The 17,125-nt window shown below is 40.0% G+C and overlaps 1 protein-coding gene across 2 annotated transcripts in view; it reads right to left on the minus strand.

The window, feature by feature from the left end:
• brinp1 (bone morphogenetic protein/retinoic acid inducible neural-specific 1) overlaps nucleotides 1–17,125 on the minus strand; it is a 521,352-nt gene that overhangs the window by 272,047 nt on the left and 232,180 nt on the right. For both annotated transcript variants that reach the window (XM_061876412.1, XM_061876411.1), the window contains exon 2: nucleotides 13,639–13,906. In XM_061876412.1, coding sequence (XP_061732396.1) covers nucleotides 13,639–13,856 — 218 coding nt within the window. In that variant the 5' untranslated portion in view covers nucleotides 13,857–13,906. The remainder of the gene's footprint in view (nucleotides 1–13,638; nucleotides 13,907–17,125) is intronic.

Raw genomic sequence — 17,125 nt, forward strand, 5'->3', positions numbered from 1 at the left:
TGTGGATAGAACATGTTAAGAAAGAAAGTAAGTAGATAGTAACTGTAAATGAACTAGTCAATTAATAATTCATTTTCTACCACTTGTCCTTAATAATTTTGAGAAACTAATAGAATGGAAAATGACACAACATGTTACTGCAGACGTCAGCAGCTAAATTAGGAGCCTTTGTTTGTTTGCTTACTACTAAAAGACAAGTTGTCTTGTATGTTCACTAATTTATTTAAGGACAAACTTGCAACAAGAAACATATGTTTAATGTACCCTAAGTTTTTTTTCTGAAAATAAAGCCTATAATTACATTTTTTGTGGTACTCTTTATTTAGAAAAGTACCGAAAAGTATCGAAATAATTGGTAAATATTGGTATTGGACAACACTACTCCATACTGTATGCAGGAAATGATCCAAGCAGGTTCATTTAAAGGCCTACTGAAACCCACTACTACCCACCACGCAGTCTGATAGTTTATATATCAATGATGAAATCTTAAGATTGTAACACATGCCAATAAGGCCTTTTTAGTTTACTAAATTGCAATTTTAAATTTCCCGGGAGTTTCTTGTTGAAAACATCGCGGAATGATGACGTGTACGCGTGACGTCACGGACTGTAAGGAAATATTAACTCTGCGCACACACACACAGCTAAAAGTTGTCTGCTTTAACCGCATAATTACACAGAATTTTGGACATCAGTGTTGCTGAATCTTTTGCAATTTGCTCAATTAATAATGGAGGAGTCATAGTAGAATGATGGAGTTGGGAAGCTTTAGCCTTTAGCCACACAAACACACGGTGATTCCTTGTTTAAAATTCCCGGAGGTGAAGCTTTCCTATGAATCAGAACGGTCAAGCGAACATGGATCCCGACCAAATGTCAACCAGCAGTTTTCGGTGAGAAAATTGTGGTAAAAAGTCGCCACTTACCGGAGATCAGTTGAGCTTGTGCCGTCCATACAGCTGCCGTCGACTTCCCTCAGACACTGGCATCAACACACCCGTGGACACACCCCTCCGACTATCAGGTACTATTAAACTCACTAAAACACTAGCAACACAATAGAAAGATAAGGGATTTCCCAGAATTATCCTAGTAAATGTGTCTAAAAACATCTGAATCTGTCCCAATTAAATCGCCTTTTTTTTTTCCTTGATTTTTATTTTATTTTTTTCTAGCCCTTTGCTATCAATATCCTCAAACACGAAGCTTTCATTTTCGCTCAAATTAATGGGGAAATTGTCGTTTTCTCGGTCCGAATAGCTCTTTTTGTTGGAGGCTCCCATTAAAAACAATGTGAGGATATGAGGAGCCCTCACACGGGTGACGTCATCGTCTGCGACTTCCGGTACAGGCAAGGCCTTTTATTTTTCTATTAGCGACCAAAAGTTGCGACTTTTATCGTTGATGTTCTCATATTTTAGCAAAAATATGGCAATATCACGAAATGATCAAGTATGACACATAGAATGGACCTGCTATCCCCGTTTGAATAAGAAAATCTAATTTCAGCAGGCCTTTAAAGGGGAACATTATAACCAGACCTATGTAAGCGTCAATATATACCTTGATGGTGCAGAAAAAAGACCATATATTTTTTTAACCGATTTCCGAACTCTAAATGGGTGAATTTTGGCGAATTAAACACCTTTCTGTTTATCGCTCTTTTTGCGATGACGTCAGAACGTGACGTCTCCAAGTATAAAGCCGCCATTTTCATTTTCAACACATTACAAACACCGGGTCTCAGCTCTGTTTGTTATTTTCCGTTTTTTCGACTATTTTTTGGAACCTTGGAGACATCATGCCTCGTCGGTGTGTTGTCGGAGGGTGTAACAACACTAACAGGGAGGGATTCAAGTTGCACCACTGGCCCGAAGATGCGAAAGTGTCTGCCGCCAGAACCCCATTGAATGTGCCAAAGTGTCTCCACATTTTACCGGCGATGACAGACATGGCACAGAGATGTATGGATAACCTGCAGATGCATTTGCAACGATAAATTCAACGAAATCACAAAGGTGAGTTTTGTTGATGTAGACTTATGTGCTAATCAGACATATTTGGTCGCGGCGTGACTGCCAGCTAATCGATGCTAACACGCTATTTACCGGCTAGAGCAGACATAGTACAGAGATGTATGGACAACCTGCAGATGCATTTGCAACTATATTACGTTTACTTCCACCCACATTTAATGCGAAAAAAACACTTACCAATCGAAGGATTTAAGTTGCTCCAGTGTCAAGAGATGCGAAAGTCCTGATCGTTTGGTCCGCACATTTTACCGGCGATGCTAACGCAGCTATTCGGCCATGCTATGGCTATGAATAGCCTCAATAGCTATTCGCTCAATAGCTTCAGTTTCTTCTTCAATACTTTCATACTCCAACCATCCGTTTCAATACATGCGTAATCTGTTAAACCGCTTAAATCGCTGAAATCCGAGTCTGAATCCTAGCTAATGTCGCTATATCTTGCTGTGGTATTCGCCGTTGTTTGTTTACATTGGCAGCACTGTATGACGTCACAGGGAAATGAATAGTCGCATAGCAAATAGCGTAAATTAAGCACTTTAAAGCTTTTTTGGGGGATATTTGGGGACCGGCAACATTTTGAAAAAAAATTTCAAAAAATACAACAAGCCACCGGGAACTGATTTTTATTGTTTTTAACCCTTTTGAAATTGTGATAATGTTCCCCTTTAAGTAACAACAAGTACCCTCGTTATTCCTGCTTCAGAATCATAAATGGTACATCCCTGTAGCCTACAAACAAGCTCTCTGCTAATATTTGAAGCCAAAAATGTTTTATATTTTTGTAATGGTACTAGCTTCTGAACAGCTTATTTAAGCTTTGATTAGAAATAACAATCACTGAAGCAATCACTTGTCTTTGACCCATACATTTTAATTTTGTTTGGGGTTGACGAATGGAAAAAAAACAACTTTTCTTTAAAAAGCTACAAATGGATTGTTAGGAAGTGAAGGCAAGACCAGGACATCGCAGGTCTACTCAGCATGCACACACACGACTGTACGTTTTAATAAACCGCTACAGCACTCTGCACTGTCTGGCTTCAGAAGTCTTGCCTCTGAGAATCTCATTCCCCGTGCAACACCCCGCTCCAGTCGAGATACACATTATGCAAATGTCTTGTTTACTGTTCATGGGACAATACTGAGGTACGGGACCCGGAGGGGAGTGAAGCCAGTGTGGCGACTTTCCAAGAGACACTGAGGAGCGAGACAGAACAAACCCAGGAGGGGAACAGTCGAAGCAACGTGGCGAGCGACTTTAATCCTATGTTCTGACTCTGTTCTTTTTGAAATTCTTGTCCTGCAATTGTGAGTTTGCAGGCGGGTGAGAGAAACATCCAATATGATTATAAGACAGCAGGTCCTACTGTGAAGTGTAAATTACAGTAAGTATTATAAATGCTCCAATAACAACTAAGGCGTGTACAAGGTCAAGGGAGTTCATTGGAAGCAGGCAATATTTGGAGAGAGACTGTTATTGCATCTGAATTTTTTTTTCATTTTAATAATGATTTGGATCACTGCCTCACATGCCACCAGGTGGCTTAACCGTGAGATGTTCCAAAACGATGTAATAAAATAAAATAAGTTTGAATATTTGTTAATTGCACATTTTAAAAATACCATGGAAAAAAAAAAAAAAACAGGTGAAATGTAACAATAACATGTTGCAATGTTTACTCTAATAACACAAAGCTGCCATTTCTTCAAAAAAAGAAAATAGTGAATCAAAATCAATTATGAATTATTGACCAATTCAAGGCTCAAAATAAGTCACATTAAATATTCCACTTTGAGTCATTTTTTGGGGGCAAATGTTGGATATTTTGTGTTTGCCATATAAAAAACTAATCTGTTTTTTTTTGTTTGTTTTTTTTAAAGAATGGCCTAAAATGAACATATAAAAAACATAAACAAAATATTCCACTTTGAGTTATTTTTTGGGGCAAAATGTTGGATATTTTGTGTTTGCCATATAAAAAATTGATCTGTTTTTTTATAAAAAACTGTTTTTATAAAAAAACTGATCTGTTTTTTTTTTTGTTTTTTTTTAAGAATGGCCCAAAACGAACATACAAAAAACAAAAAAAACAAAAACGTATAATTAACGGATAGATCTGTAGTTGGTCTCGAGACCATTGTGTTAAAAGTAAAGAGTAAAAAAAATATATAACAATAATTTATTTTTTAACACTTTAATGAGTATAACCCTTTTTGGTCAGTGTGTTTTGTTTTTAAGTGTCATTGCACAAAAAATAATAGTGAAATGAAATCAATGGTGTTGTGAGTTGTTGGCCTTTTTCCGGCTCCATTTATTATATAAACTCAAACATTCTACTTAAAAATGTTATTGGGTAAAAATATTGCATATTTTGTGTTTTTTTCAATAAAAAAACATGATTTTCTTTGACAAAAAGAGAATACAACTTAAATCTTTAAAAATGTCATATTGACAGATAAATCTAATGTTGATCTAGAGATTTAAAACTTGAATAATAATAAAAATAATAATACTGAATGATGACACATTTTTAACATTTTATTTTTACCAAAACCCTCTGGGGTCCCGGGGAGGCCTAAATGTATATTTTTCATACATATAATGTATTGGTTTTTAAAATAAATGGCCCCCGCTTGCTTTGATTATACAGTGTGCGGCCCTCAGTGGAAAAAAATTTGGACAACCCTGGTTTATGCTTTCTATGTGATTTTGGTGTGGTTCCAGTATATTTTGATAATTTTCATGGTCTAAATCGCGGAAATTCTATTTTTCCTGGTCAAAACAATGCAGCAGATGAGAAGTGAGGCAGACACAGGCAGTGCCTCCACGGCACCACACAGTGTGCATTGGGCGTGCATGGGAGGGGGCTCATGCTTGTTGGCACGTGGAAAAGGCAGGTTTTGAGGCAGCAAGTACCTCTGCCTCAAGGTAGGGGGTGATATATTGTCAACTTGCAGTTCAGTGCCTCAGCAGTACTCTGACTCGCCACACTGGGAGAAGTGGGGGCTTTCAAGCTAGCAGACACAGATCTCTCCGGCGGAAACCAGAATTTTTTTTATTTCATTTTTTTTTTTCAACTGTATTTATAACAAACATGGCATTTTTATTAGAGTAAGCCAGCGTTTGTGGGTGTTTTTTGTCCGATGCAAAAATATGGTTTAATTTCTTGGAATGAAATTTAATTAAATGAATGTTTCTGCCAATACGGAGTATTATATATTGTGTCCAAGATTAAATACTTCTCTAAACTGGACTTTAAGACAAAATGAATGCGATCATACAAAGTACGTTTTCATGGAGGATTGCAATTGCTGCTTCAGATACAAACACAGAAAGGTGATATACACTCACAATACTTGATTTATTTTGTTAAAAGCAAATGGGACCAAAACATTTTAATAACAACTTTATGAAATAGCTTTTGGACCCATTTATCATATCATAATATCATTATCAAAATGTTTTTATGAAAGTGAATAACTCCCTTGTTTTTTTCTTGTAACTCTAATGTGCAACCTAAATCCACAATGACGACAGCTGCACATATGAATTTAATAAAAAAATAAAAAAAAATAATTAAAAAAAAAAGTATTTATGCCTCACCTGGTGTTTAGTTCACCGCAGGTCACTGATTTGGATTGCATGAGAGGGGAAATAAACTCGTCATTGGAATTAACGCTGGCTCAGCAGTTTTTCTCCCTACTGCTATTGCAACATTGGTTCTGCTGCTGCTGTGTTGTACGATATAAATTGTTCAAAGGGATGTGCAGAATTGTTGATTAATGCCTTTTAATGCCGATCACAAATGCCGTTTCCCTCTGGCTGCCACGCTATTCATTTTTAGTCCCTAGCAGCTAATTATGTGTCTCCATGCACAGTGTGGATCAGCTCCTCTCCGCTACACATAACCACGGAAGCAGGTGGTCAAAGACAGTCACTGCTTCCTAACCACTTTATCATGCACTATTATTATCACTATTTTCTTTCTTTTATTTTTATATAGCGCTTTTTCTCTAGTGACTCAAAGCGCTTTACATAATGAAACCCAATATCTAAGTTACATTTAAACCAGTGTGGGTGGCACTGGAAGCAGGTGGGTAAAGTGTCTTGCCCAAGGACACAAGGGCAGTGACTCGGATGGCGGAAGCGGGGATCGAACCTGGAACCCTCGAGTTGCTGGCAAGGCCGCTCTACCAACCGAGCTATACCGCCACACATCACTTTCAATATTACTGTTAAAAAAATTCAGATAATTCTAATTTTTAATGCACTTTAAAGGCCTACTGAAACCTACTACTACCGACCATGCAGTCTGATATATAAATCAATGATGAAATATTAACATTGCAACACATGCCAATACGGCCGGGTTAGTTTACTAAATTGAAATTTTAAATTTTGCGCGGAAGTATCCTGCTGAAAACGTTGCGGTATGATGACGTGTGCGCTTGATGTCACGGATTGTAGAGGACATTTTGTTCCAGCATCGTTCCCAGCTATTAAGTCGTCTGTTTTCATCGCAAAATTCCACAGTATTATGGACATCTGTGTTGCTGAATTTTTTGCAATTTGTTCAATGAACAATTGAGACATCAAGGAAGAAAGCTGTAGGTGGGAAGCGGTGTATTGCGGCCGGCTTTAGCAACACAAACACGGCCGGTGTTTCATTGTTTACATTCTCGAAAGATGACAGTCAAACTTTACTATGGAACAGAGATGTCAAGCAAACACGGTCGGATTGGACCACACACACAAAATACAGTGTCTTATGCAGCGATCATTTCGAAAAATCGTGTTTCGAAGAGGGTCCCTTGCGAAGGGCAGAGATGGACATCGCCACCACCCGTCGACTGGAGCTGAAGAAAAGTGTGGGGCCGACCTTCAGGTTGTACCGGTACGACCATATAATCTCACTAAAACACTAGTAACACAATAAGCAGATAAGGGACTTTCCAGAATTATCCCAGTAAATGTGTCCAATGATATCTGAATCGCTCCCACTGCCCCGTAGTCTTTTTTTTTCTAGTCCTTCACTCTCACTTTCCTCATCCACGAATCTTTCATCCTCGCTCAAATAAAATTTTGCTCAATTGAGGAAAAACGTGATGAAATATTAACATTGCAACACATGCCAATATGGCCTTTTTAGTTTACTAAATTACAATTTTAAATTTCCCGGGAGTTTCGTCTTGAAAATGTTGTGTAATGATGACGTATACGCAAGACGTCACACGTTTTTAGGAAGTATGAGCACTGCGCGCACACACAGCTAAATGTCGTCTGCTTTAACCGCATAATTACACAGTATTTTGGATATCTGTGTTGCTGAATCCTTTGCAATTTGTTCAATTAATATTGGAGAAGTCACAGTAGAAAGATGCAGTTGGGAAGCTTTAGCCTTTAGCCACACAAACACACGGTGATTCTTTGTTTAAAATTCCCGGAGATGAAAATTTACTATGGATCAGAGCGCGGTCAAGCCAACATGAATCCAGACCAAATGTCAACTAGCAGGTTTCGGTGAGAATATTGTGGTTAAAAAGCCGCTTCTTACCAGAGAAAAGCTGAGCTTGGGCCGTCCATGAAGCTGCCGTCGACTTCCCTGAGACATTGGAGTCAACACACCCGTGGAGACACCCTTCCGACTATCAGGTACTGTTAAACTCACTAAAACATTAGCAACAAAATTGAAGGATAAGGGATTTCCCAGAATGATCCTAGTAAATGTGTCTAAAAACATGGGAATCGGTCCCAATGCATTTGCGGTTTTTTTTGTAGTCCGTCGCTATCAATATCCTCAAACACAAATCTTTCATCCTCACTCAAATTAATGGGGAAATTGTTGTTTTCTCGGTCCGAATAGCACATTTTGTTGGAGGCTCCCGTTATAAACAATGTGAATATGTGAGGAGCCATCAAACATGTGACGTCATCGTCTGCGACTTCCAGTAGAGGCAGGGCTTTTCTCTTAGCACTGAAAGTTGCAAACTTTATCGTGGATGTTCTCTACTAAATCCTTTCAGCAAAAATATGGCAATATCGCGAAATGATCAAGTATGAACCATAGAATGGACCTGCTATCCCCGTTTAAATAAGAAAATCTCATTTCAGTAGGCCTTTAATATATATATCTTCTTCAGTGATCATATGTTTTTTGGGGCTATTTTTTCCCCAGAAATGTGTAATATTAACAAAAGAAATTGACCAAAACCAAAGGTCCTATTCAGAGGAGGCTGAAAGACAGCGGCTGCACTTTATTGCTTAGGAATGTTGACCTTTACTTGTTAAAAGTGTGCATTTATTCTTGCAATGTTAACTTTTTTTCCCAGGGTTGCCTCTATATTTGCCGACTCAATAAAAGTGATTAAAAAGACACAAATACCAATTGAAATCATTTTATGCACACCTCCGTATTTTCCAGACTGTAAACCTCAACTATTTTCTTACGCTTTGAACCCTGCGGCTTATAAAACAAAGCAGCTAATGTATAGATTTGCCTTTGCTAACGGCCATATTGTTTTGAAGTCAACAAAGAGTTTTTCATAAAACACCTACAGAGACACTGAATATGTGGATTATTGTTTTTGCTATGACGCCATCTTTTGGACGAATTTCCTCACTGCAGGTGTTGCAGTTGACAATGTACTTCCTGTTTCGCACCTTGAACTGGAAGTATGTCCAGTTTCGTCTACTATTCTTCTGTAGCATTTCAGGTTGAACTGATTGTTTATTCAGCAACCTGTGTAAATTTTACAATATAACTAAAACAGTTCTCACTTACTACTGTAAACCGTCCCATGTGTGATGTCTGACGGAGTGTTTTTGTGCGTGCTATCATAATGTAATCAAGCTAGCGTTGTAAGCATTAGCGAATATGCTATAGTATTATTAACTTAGCATAAATACAGAACTATAAGCCGCTATTATTTTTCCTCACACTTTTAACCCTGCAGCTTATTAGATGGAGTGGCTAATAATGGATTCTTCCACGTTGATGGCCATGATAAAAAATAATTGTATATATAAAATAAAATAAAAATCAAGAAAAAACACTGAGATGGTGTTTTATTGTTAGTGCTATGGCGCCATCTTTTGGACGTATTCACTCACTGCAGGTGCTGCAGTGTCCTTCGGGTTTTTTATCTACCAAAGTGCGGTTCAGTTTTTTAGCTGTTTTTAGACTTTCTACACACATGAATTATTTATTCATCACTCCAGGCAATGTTTGTAAGTTTTACAGGTAAACTAAAACTGTTTATATGTACTGAACCGTCGAATGTGTGGTGTCCGTTGGAATGTTTAATGTATATTTGTACGTGCTATCGTAATGAAATAATGTGCTAACACGTTTCCTAGTGTCTGTGTTAGTAATGATAACTCACGGATTAATAAAGTATTTCTCATCTCATCTCATAACTTACAACTGCATTATTTTTGTATTGTTTCAGTTTCACAAATTTCTCAGTAGCTTCCCCTAGACGTCACCGTGGAGTTTTTAAGTCTGTTTAGCTGATTGGAGAGCTATCTTCTACAGATAGTGGGTCCATGACGATGACTTATGTTTTGTTTGATCCGCAGCCGGGTTACAGGCCCCGTTTGGAAAACGTTAAGAAATGTAATTTAATATTTACGATTGTTTCATTTCACAACGTATAGCGGTGCGACTAATATACACTATATTTCCAAAAGTATTTGGCCACATGCCTTGACTCACATATGAACATGAATTGCCATCCCATTCCTAACCCATACGGTTCAATATGATGCCGGTCCTCCTTTTAAAGCTATTGCATCTTCAACTCTTCTGGGAAGGCTGTCCACAAGGTTGCAGAGTGTGTTTACAGGAATTTTTAATCATTCTTCAAAAAGCGCATTGGTGAGGTCACACACTGATGTTGGTCGAGAATGCCTGGCTCTCACTCTCCGTTCTAATTCATCCCAAATGTGTTGTATCGGGTTCAGGGCAGGACTCTGTGCAGGCCAGTCAAGTTCATCCACACCAGACTCTGTCATCCATGTCTTTATGGACCTTGCTTAGTGCACCGTTGCACTGTCATGTTGGAAGAGAAAGGGGTCCGCTCCAAATTTTTCCCACAAGGTTGGGAGCATTCAAAGTTCCTTTCACTGGAACAAAGGGGCCAACCACACACCAGAATTCCTCCTCCACCAAATTTCACACTCCGCACAATGCAGTACGAAATGTGCTGTTCTCCTGGCGACCTCCAAACCCAGACTAGTCCTTTAGATTGCCAGATGGAAAAACGGGATTCTTAACCCCAAAGAAGGCGTCTCCACTGCTCTGGAGTCCAGTAGTGACATGCTTTACACCACTGCATCCCACGCTTTGCATTGGACTTGGTAATGTATGGCTTAGATGCAGCTGCTCGGCCATGGAAACGCATTCCATGAAGCTCTCTGCGTACTGTACGTAGGCTAATTGGAAGGTCACATCAAGTTTGGAGCTCTGTAGCAACTGACTGTGCAGAAAGTCTTTGCACTATGCGCTTCAGCATCCGCCGACACCTCTCTGTCAGTTTATGTGGCCAACCACTTGGTGGCTGAGTTGCTGTTGTTCCCAAACTATTCCATTTTCTTATAATGAAGCCAACAGATGACTTTGGAATATTTAGGAGCGAGGAAATTTCACGACTGGATTTGTTGCACAGGTGGCATCCTACGACAGCGGCACATCCTTTCACAAATGCCTAAGTGCTTGATTTTATACACCTGTGGCCGGGGCCAACACTGCAAAAACTGAAATCTAAGATTAAGTATCTCAAATAAGGGTGCTATTTTAATTATTTTCTGTCCGATAATATAATTCTTCTAACCAAGCAGCTTTTATACTAGAGCAGGGGTGTCAAACTCAAATACAGAGTGGGCCAAAATTTAAAACCGAACAAAGCAGCGGGCCGAGGTTGAACAAATTAACCTTTTAATAGGGACCCAAACAAGTTTTGCATTGCATCTTGAACAAGCAACGCTTACAGTGTATACATTTATAGTGACATGCAAGATCGAGTTTCAAATAATAATAATAATAAAAAAATATCAATGGCATATCAAATCAAATTTGAGGTGGACGGGTTTGGTGATAGGAGGGGGTGTATATTGTAGCGTCCCGGAAGAATTAGTGCTGCAAGGGGGTTGGAGGTATTTGTTCTGTTGTGTTTATGTTGTGTTACGGTGCGGGTGTTCTCCCAGAATGTGTCATTCTTGTTTGGTGTGGGTTCACAGTGTGGCGCATATTTTTAACAGTGTTAAAGTTGTTTATACGGCCACCCTCAGTGTGACCTGTATGGCTGTTGACCAAGTATGCATTGCATTCACTTGTGTGTGTGTGTATAAGCCGCATATAGTATGTGACTGGGCCGGCACGCTGTTTGTGTGGAAGAAAAGCGGATGTGGTGGAGTCTTTTTTTTTTTTTTTTCTTTGTCATGAAAAAGGGACGTTTTTGTCATGAAAAAGGGAGGTTTGTGTGGTCAGTGCACTAATTGTAAGTGTATATTGTGTTTTTTATGTTGATTTAATACATTTTTTTTTTTTTTTTTTAATAAAAATGAATAAAAAATTATTCTGCGGCCCGGTACCAATCGGTGGTTGGGGACCACTGCGTTATATGACGCATAAATAACCAACTGAGAAGGTGCCTGGTATGTTAACCTAACATATTATGGTAAGAGTCATTCAAATAACTATGACATATAAAACATGCTCTACGTTTACCAAACAATCTGTCACTCCTAATTGCTAAATCCCATGAAATATTCTTCCTCGGTGTCGCTTCTGAACAACTCTGCCACCTCCAAAGGTAGACAATGCGCCGCTTCCTCTTCTATCGGTACGTCGCTTACGTCAGAGTCGTCGTCAGTTGTATAATTCACAACTTCCAGCTTGTAGCCTGCAGTATGTGACTTCCTTTTCGGTGCCATTTTTGTTCAGTCCTTCTCACTTTTTATAAGTTAGCGCCAATGTTGAAATGGTGGAAGTAGTAGCAGGTAGCATCTTTTTTTTCGCACAATGCACTTCCGCCATGACCCGCCTCCGCCGAATTTTCATTGGTTGACACGTGTGTCACGATTGCTAGTCTCTTACGTGAATGAGATAAATAATATTATTTGATATTTTACGGTAATGTGTTAATAATTTCACACATAAATGGCTCCGGAGTATATGTCGCACCCCCGGCCAAACTATGAAAAAAACTGCGACTTAAAGTCCGTAATTGCATGCAGGTCCAAGTGTACTTGTGCAACACACGGAACTCTCCAGAGCACCTGATGGAGCTGCTTCCAGCCCTGCATCCCTGCCATCAGTGCGTGCATGTGGGCGTGAGTGTGTGACGTGTGTGCGAGGCAATGTAATAAAAGGCTGGCCAGCGCCATGGACTTAAGTGCTGTAAAAAAAATAAAAAAATTGAGCTATAAATGCAGACCTCTATTTATGGAGACCTTTTGCTGTGGTGAAGCTACAGTGGGGCAAAAAACATACTTAGTCAGCCACCGATTGTGCAAGTTCTCCCACTTAAAATGATGACAGAGGTCTGTAATTTTCATCATAGGTACACTTCAACTGTGAGAGACAGAATGTGGAAAAAAAAATCCAGGAATTCACATTGTAGGAATTTTAAAGATTTGTAAATTATCGTGGAAAATAAGTTTTTGGTCAACCATTCAAAGCTCTCACTGATGGAAAGAGGTTTTGGCTCAAAATCTCACGATACATGGCCTAATTCATTCTTTCCTTAACACGGATCAATTGTCCTGTCCCCTTAGCAGAAAAACAGCCCAAAAGCATGATGTTTCCACCCCCATGCTTCACAATATGTATGGTGTTCTTGGGATGCAACTCAGTATTCTTCTTCCTCCAAACACGACGAGTTGAGTTTATACCAAAAAGTTCTATTTTGGTTTCATCTGACCACATGACATTATCCCAATCCTCTGCTGTATCATCCGTGTATCCATTTTGGTATAAACTCAACTCGTCGTGTTTGGAGGAAGAATAATACTGAGTTGCATCCCAAGAACACCACAACTACTGTGAAGCATGGGGGTGGAAACATCATGCTTTGGGGCTGTTTTTCTGCTAAGGGGACAGGACGATTGATCCGTGTTAAGGAAAGAATGAATGGGGCCATGTATCGTGAGATTTTGAGCCAAAACCTCCTTCCATCAGTGAGAGCTTTGAATGGTTGACCAAATACTTTTCCACCATAATTTACAAATAAATTCTTTAAAATTCCTACAATGTGAATTCCTGGATTTTTTTTTCACATTCTGTCTCTCACAGTTGAAGTGTACCTATGATGAAAATTACAGACCTCTGTCATCATTTTAAGTGGGAGAACTTGCACAATCGGTGGCTGACTAAATACTTTTTTGCCCCACTGTACTTTCTGATTGTTATTCTGTGAACGCTGGTTGTGATATTTGAAAATGCCGCCCCCTAAAGAAAAGCAGCTTCATCAATTCTTAATGAGGAGTGACGACGCACGATAATAAAATATGCATACTCAGCAGGTGAAATATGTTCTGCAGCTTTTTTTTTTTTTTGCAACACCTCACAAGAAAAAGAAGAAGACGGAACGTACTCACCTATAAATTTTATATCTGGTCGTGAATCCTTGGCGGAATCTATCCACAAAGGACAGATAACTGCGCGAGTGGTGGAACGGTCCGCGGTCGGAGATGAGCCAGTCATACTGCTTGGCGACATGTTGCTCAGTGGCCAACGGGTCCTGGCGGGAAGACTGAACTGTTATATGGTCCCATATAAACAGGAAGCAGATGACCTCAATAAACCTCCAGTTCATGCTTTTTTTTCAGCCGCTCTCTGTTCATTCTCGCTCCATTATGCGGAGACCTGTTGGGGAGGGAAAAGAAGGAGACAAAAAAGAGGAAGGGGACGGAGGTTGGGAATGGAGAGAGAAAGACAATACATAAGGTCGATTGTAAAAAATGAAACAGAGGGATGCTATTGCAGTGCCCTATTAAATTGTCTTGTGTTTTGCCTGCCGTTAATTTAATCAATTTATTTGATTAAACACAACTGACAAATAACCAATTAGGTTTGACTCAAAAACTGCACAATAGTGACCGAGAACAGGTGGGGTGTAAATAAATAAGACTGTTGAGCATGTATGTGCTTAGAGTGTCATCTGATACTGTAGCACAGTGGTTCTTAAAGGCCTACTGAAATGAGATTTTCTTATTTAAACGGGGATAGCAGGTCCATTCTATGTGTCATACTTGATCATTTCGCGATATTGCCATATTTTTGCGGAAAGGATTTAGTAGAAAACATCGACGATAAAGTTCGCAACTTTTGGTCGCTGATAAAAAAGCCTTGCCTTTACCGGAAGTAGCAGACGATGTGCGCGTGATGTCACGGCTCCACACATCCTCACATTGTTTACAATCATAGCCAGCAGCAGCTAGAGCTATTCGGACCGAAAAAGCGACAATTTCCCCATTAATTTGAGCGAGGATGAAAGATTTGTGGATGAGGAAATTTAGAGTGAAGGACTAGAAAAAAAAAAGAAGAAAAAAAAGGCGATTACAGTGAAAGCGATTCAGATGTTATTAGACACATTCCCTAGGATAATTCTGGAAAATCGCTTATATGCCTATTGTTTTAATGTGATATTATGCAGTACCTAAAGTCGGAGGGGTGCCAGAGTCTCTCAGGAAAGTCACGCGCTGCAGCAGGACGAAGCTCCGATGGTGTTTCCGGTAAGACCACAATTTTGTCACCGAAAACTGCTGGTTGACTTTTAGTCGGGATCCATGTTCGCTTGACCGCTCTAATACATAGTAAAGCTTCACAATCGGGAATTTTAAACAAGGAAAAACCATGTGTTTGTGTGGCTAAAGGCTAAAAGCTTCCCACCTCCATCTTGATACTTTGACTTCTCCATTATTAATTGAACAAATTGCAAAAGATTCAGCAACACAGATGTCAAGAATACTGTTTAATTATGCGATTAAAGCAGACTACTTATAGCTTGGATCGGGCCGGAAAATAATATCCGCTACAACCCGAGACGTCAAACGCACGCGTCATCATACAAGTCATCATACCACTACGTTTTCAACACGACACTTCGCGGGAAATTTAAAATTGCAATTTAGTTAACTAAAAAGGCCGTATTGGCATGTTTTGCAATGTTAATATTTCATCATTTATATATAAACTATCAGACTGCGTGGTCGGTAGTAGTGGGTTTCAGTAGGCCTTTAACCTTGTTGGAGGTTCCGAACCCCACCAGTTTCGTTCGAGCATTCACCGAACCGTTCTTTTTTTTTTTTTTTCAAATTCAAGACAAAATTATATGTTTTTTTACCTGGTGTACAAAATGAACGGTGCATGAACTCACAATAAATCACACACCTGCAAATCAGTGTGACTTCTGCTGTTGCCGTATCCATGATACGCCGATATGGAGAAGTTTTTATTTACACGATGAGTCAATACTTTTCAACCCTCCCGATTTTTCCGTGAGAATCCCGAATTCCAGTGCCCCCCCCCGAAAATCTCCCGGGGCAACCATTCTCCTTTAGCGTCCTCTACACCCTGTCGTCACGTCTAATTTTCTTTCATAAAACGGCGTGTCGGCGCATTCACATCATTTATGTGGCTTTTACACACATAAGTGAATGCAAGCATACTTGGGCAACAGTCATACAGGTCACACTGAGGGTGGCCATATAAACAACTTTAACACTGGAACAAATACACACTACACTGTGAATCCACACCAAACAAGAACGACAAACACATTTGGGGAGAACATCCGCACCGTAACATAACGTAATAAATACCCAGAAACCCTTGCAGCACTAACTCTTCCGGAATCTACAATATACACCCCCGCTACCACCAAACCCAAACCCAACTCAACCTTGCCCGCCCCCCTCCACCTCAACCCCAACTCCACCCATATCCCGAATTCTGAGGTCTTAAGGTTGGCAAGTATGGATGAGTCAGGTGTGTCTTGACTGGCTCAGCCGAACCCCTGAGGCCAACTCACGGAACTACTAGGGTTCGATCAAACCCAGGTTAAGAACCACTGCTGTAGCAGCATATCTCCATCCATCATCCATCCATTAATTTTCTACCGCGTGTCCCTTTCGGGGTCGCAGAGGGGTGCCGGAGCCCATCTCAGTTGCATTCGGGCAGTAGGCGGGGTACACCCTGGACAAGTCGCCACCTCATCGCAGGGCCCTGAATGTGGATGGTGAAATCCCTAAATTCCTTGCAATAGTTAGTTGTTCACAAAGTGTTGACCCTTGACCCATCCTTTTTTGTGAATGACTGAGCATGTCATAGAAGCTGCTCGACATCCATTGCTTTCGGTCCCCTAGAGGGGGGGGGGGTTGCCCACATTTGAGGTCCTCTCCAAGGTTTCTCATAGTCAGCATTGTCACTGGCGTCCCACTGGATGTGAATTCTCCCTGCCCACTGGGTGTGAGTTTTCCTTGCCCTTTTGTGGGTTCTTCCGAGGATGTTGTAGTCGTAATGATTTGTGCAGTCCTTTGAGACATTTGTGATTTGGGGCTATATAAATAAACATTGATTGATTGATTGATAGTGAAGTGAATTAGATTTATAGAGCACTTTTCTCTAGTGACTCAAAGCGCTTTTACAAAGTGAAACCCGATATCTAAGTTACATTTAAACCAGTGCGGGTGGCACTGGGAGCAGGTGGGTAAAGTATCTTGCCCAAGGACACAACGGCAGTGACTAGGATGGCGAAAGCTGGAATCAAACCTGAAACCCTCAAGTTGCTGGCACGGCCACTCTACCAACCAACATATATGTGGGCGGCATAGCTCAATTGCCATAATTATTATTGACATTATACCCAATAATGCTAATCACCTGTTGCAAATCAGCCTTGTCACCTGTGGGATGTTCGAAATAAGTGTTTGATAAGCATTCCTCAACTGTGACAGCTTTTTTGAAATCTGTTGCAGCCATCAAATTCCATCTCCTATCGTGCAAAAAACGTTCTGACAGATGCATTTGCAACGATAAAGGTAACGAAATCACAAAGGTGAGTTTTGTTGATGTGGACTGCCA

The sequence above is a fragment of the Nerophis ophidion genome, linkage group LG17 (assembly GCF_033978795.1).
Source record: "Nerophis ophidion isolate RoL-2023_Sa linkage group LG17, RoL_Noph_v1.0, whole genome shotgun sequence".
Lineage (NCBI taxonomy): Eukaryota > Metazoa > Chordata > Actinopteri > Syngnathiformes > Syngnathidae > Nerophis > Nerophis ophidion.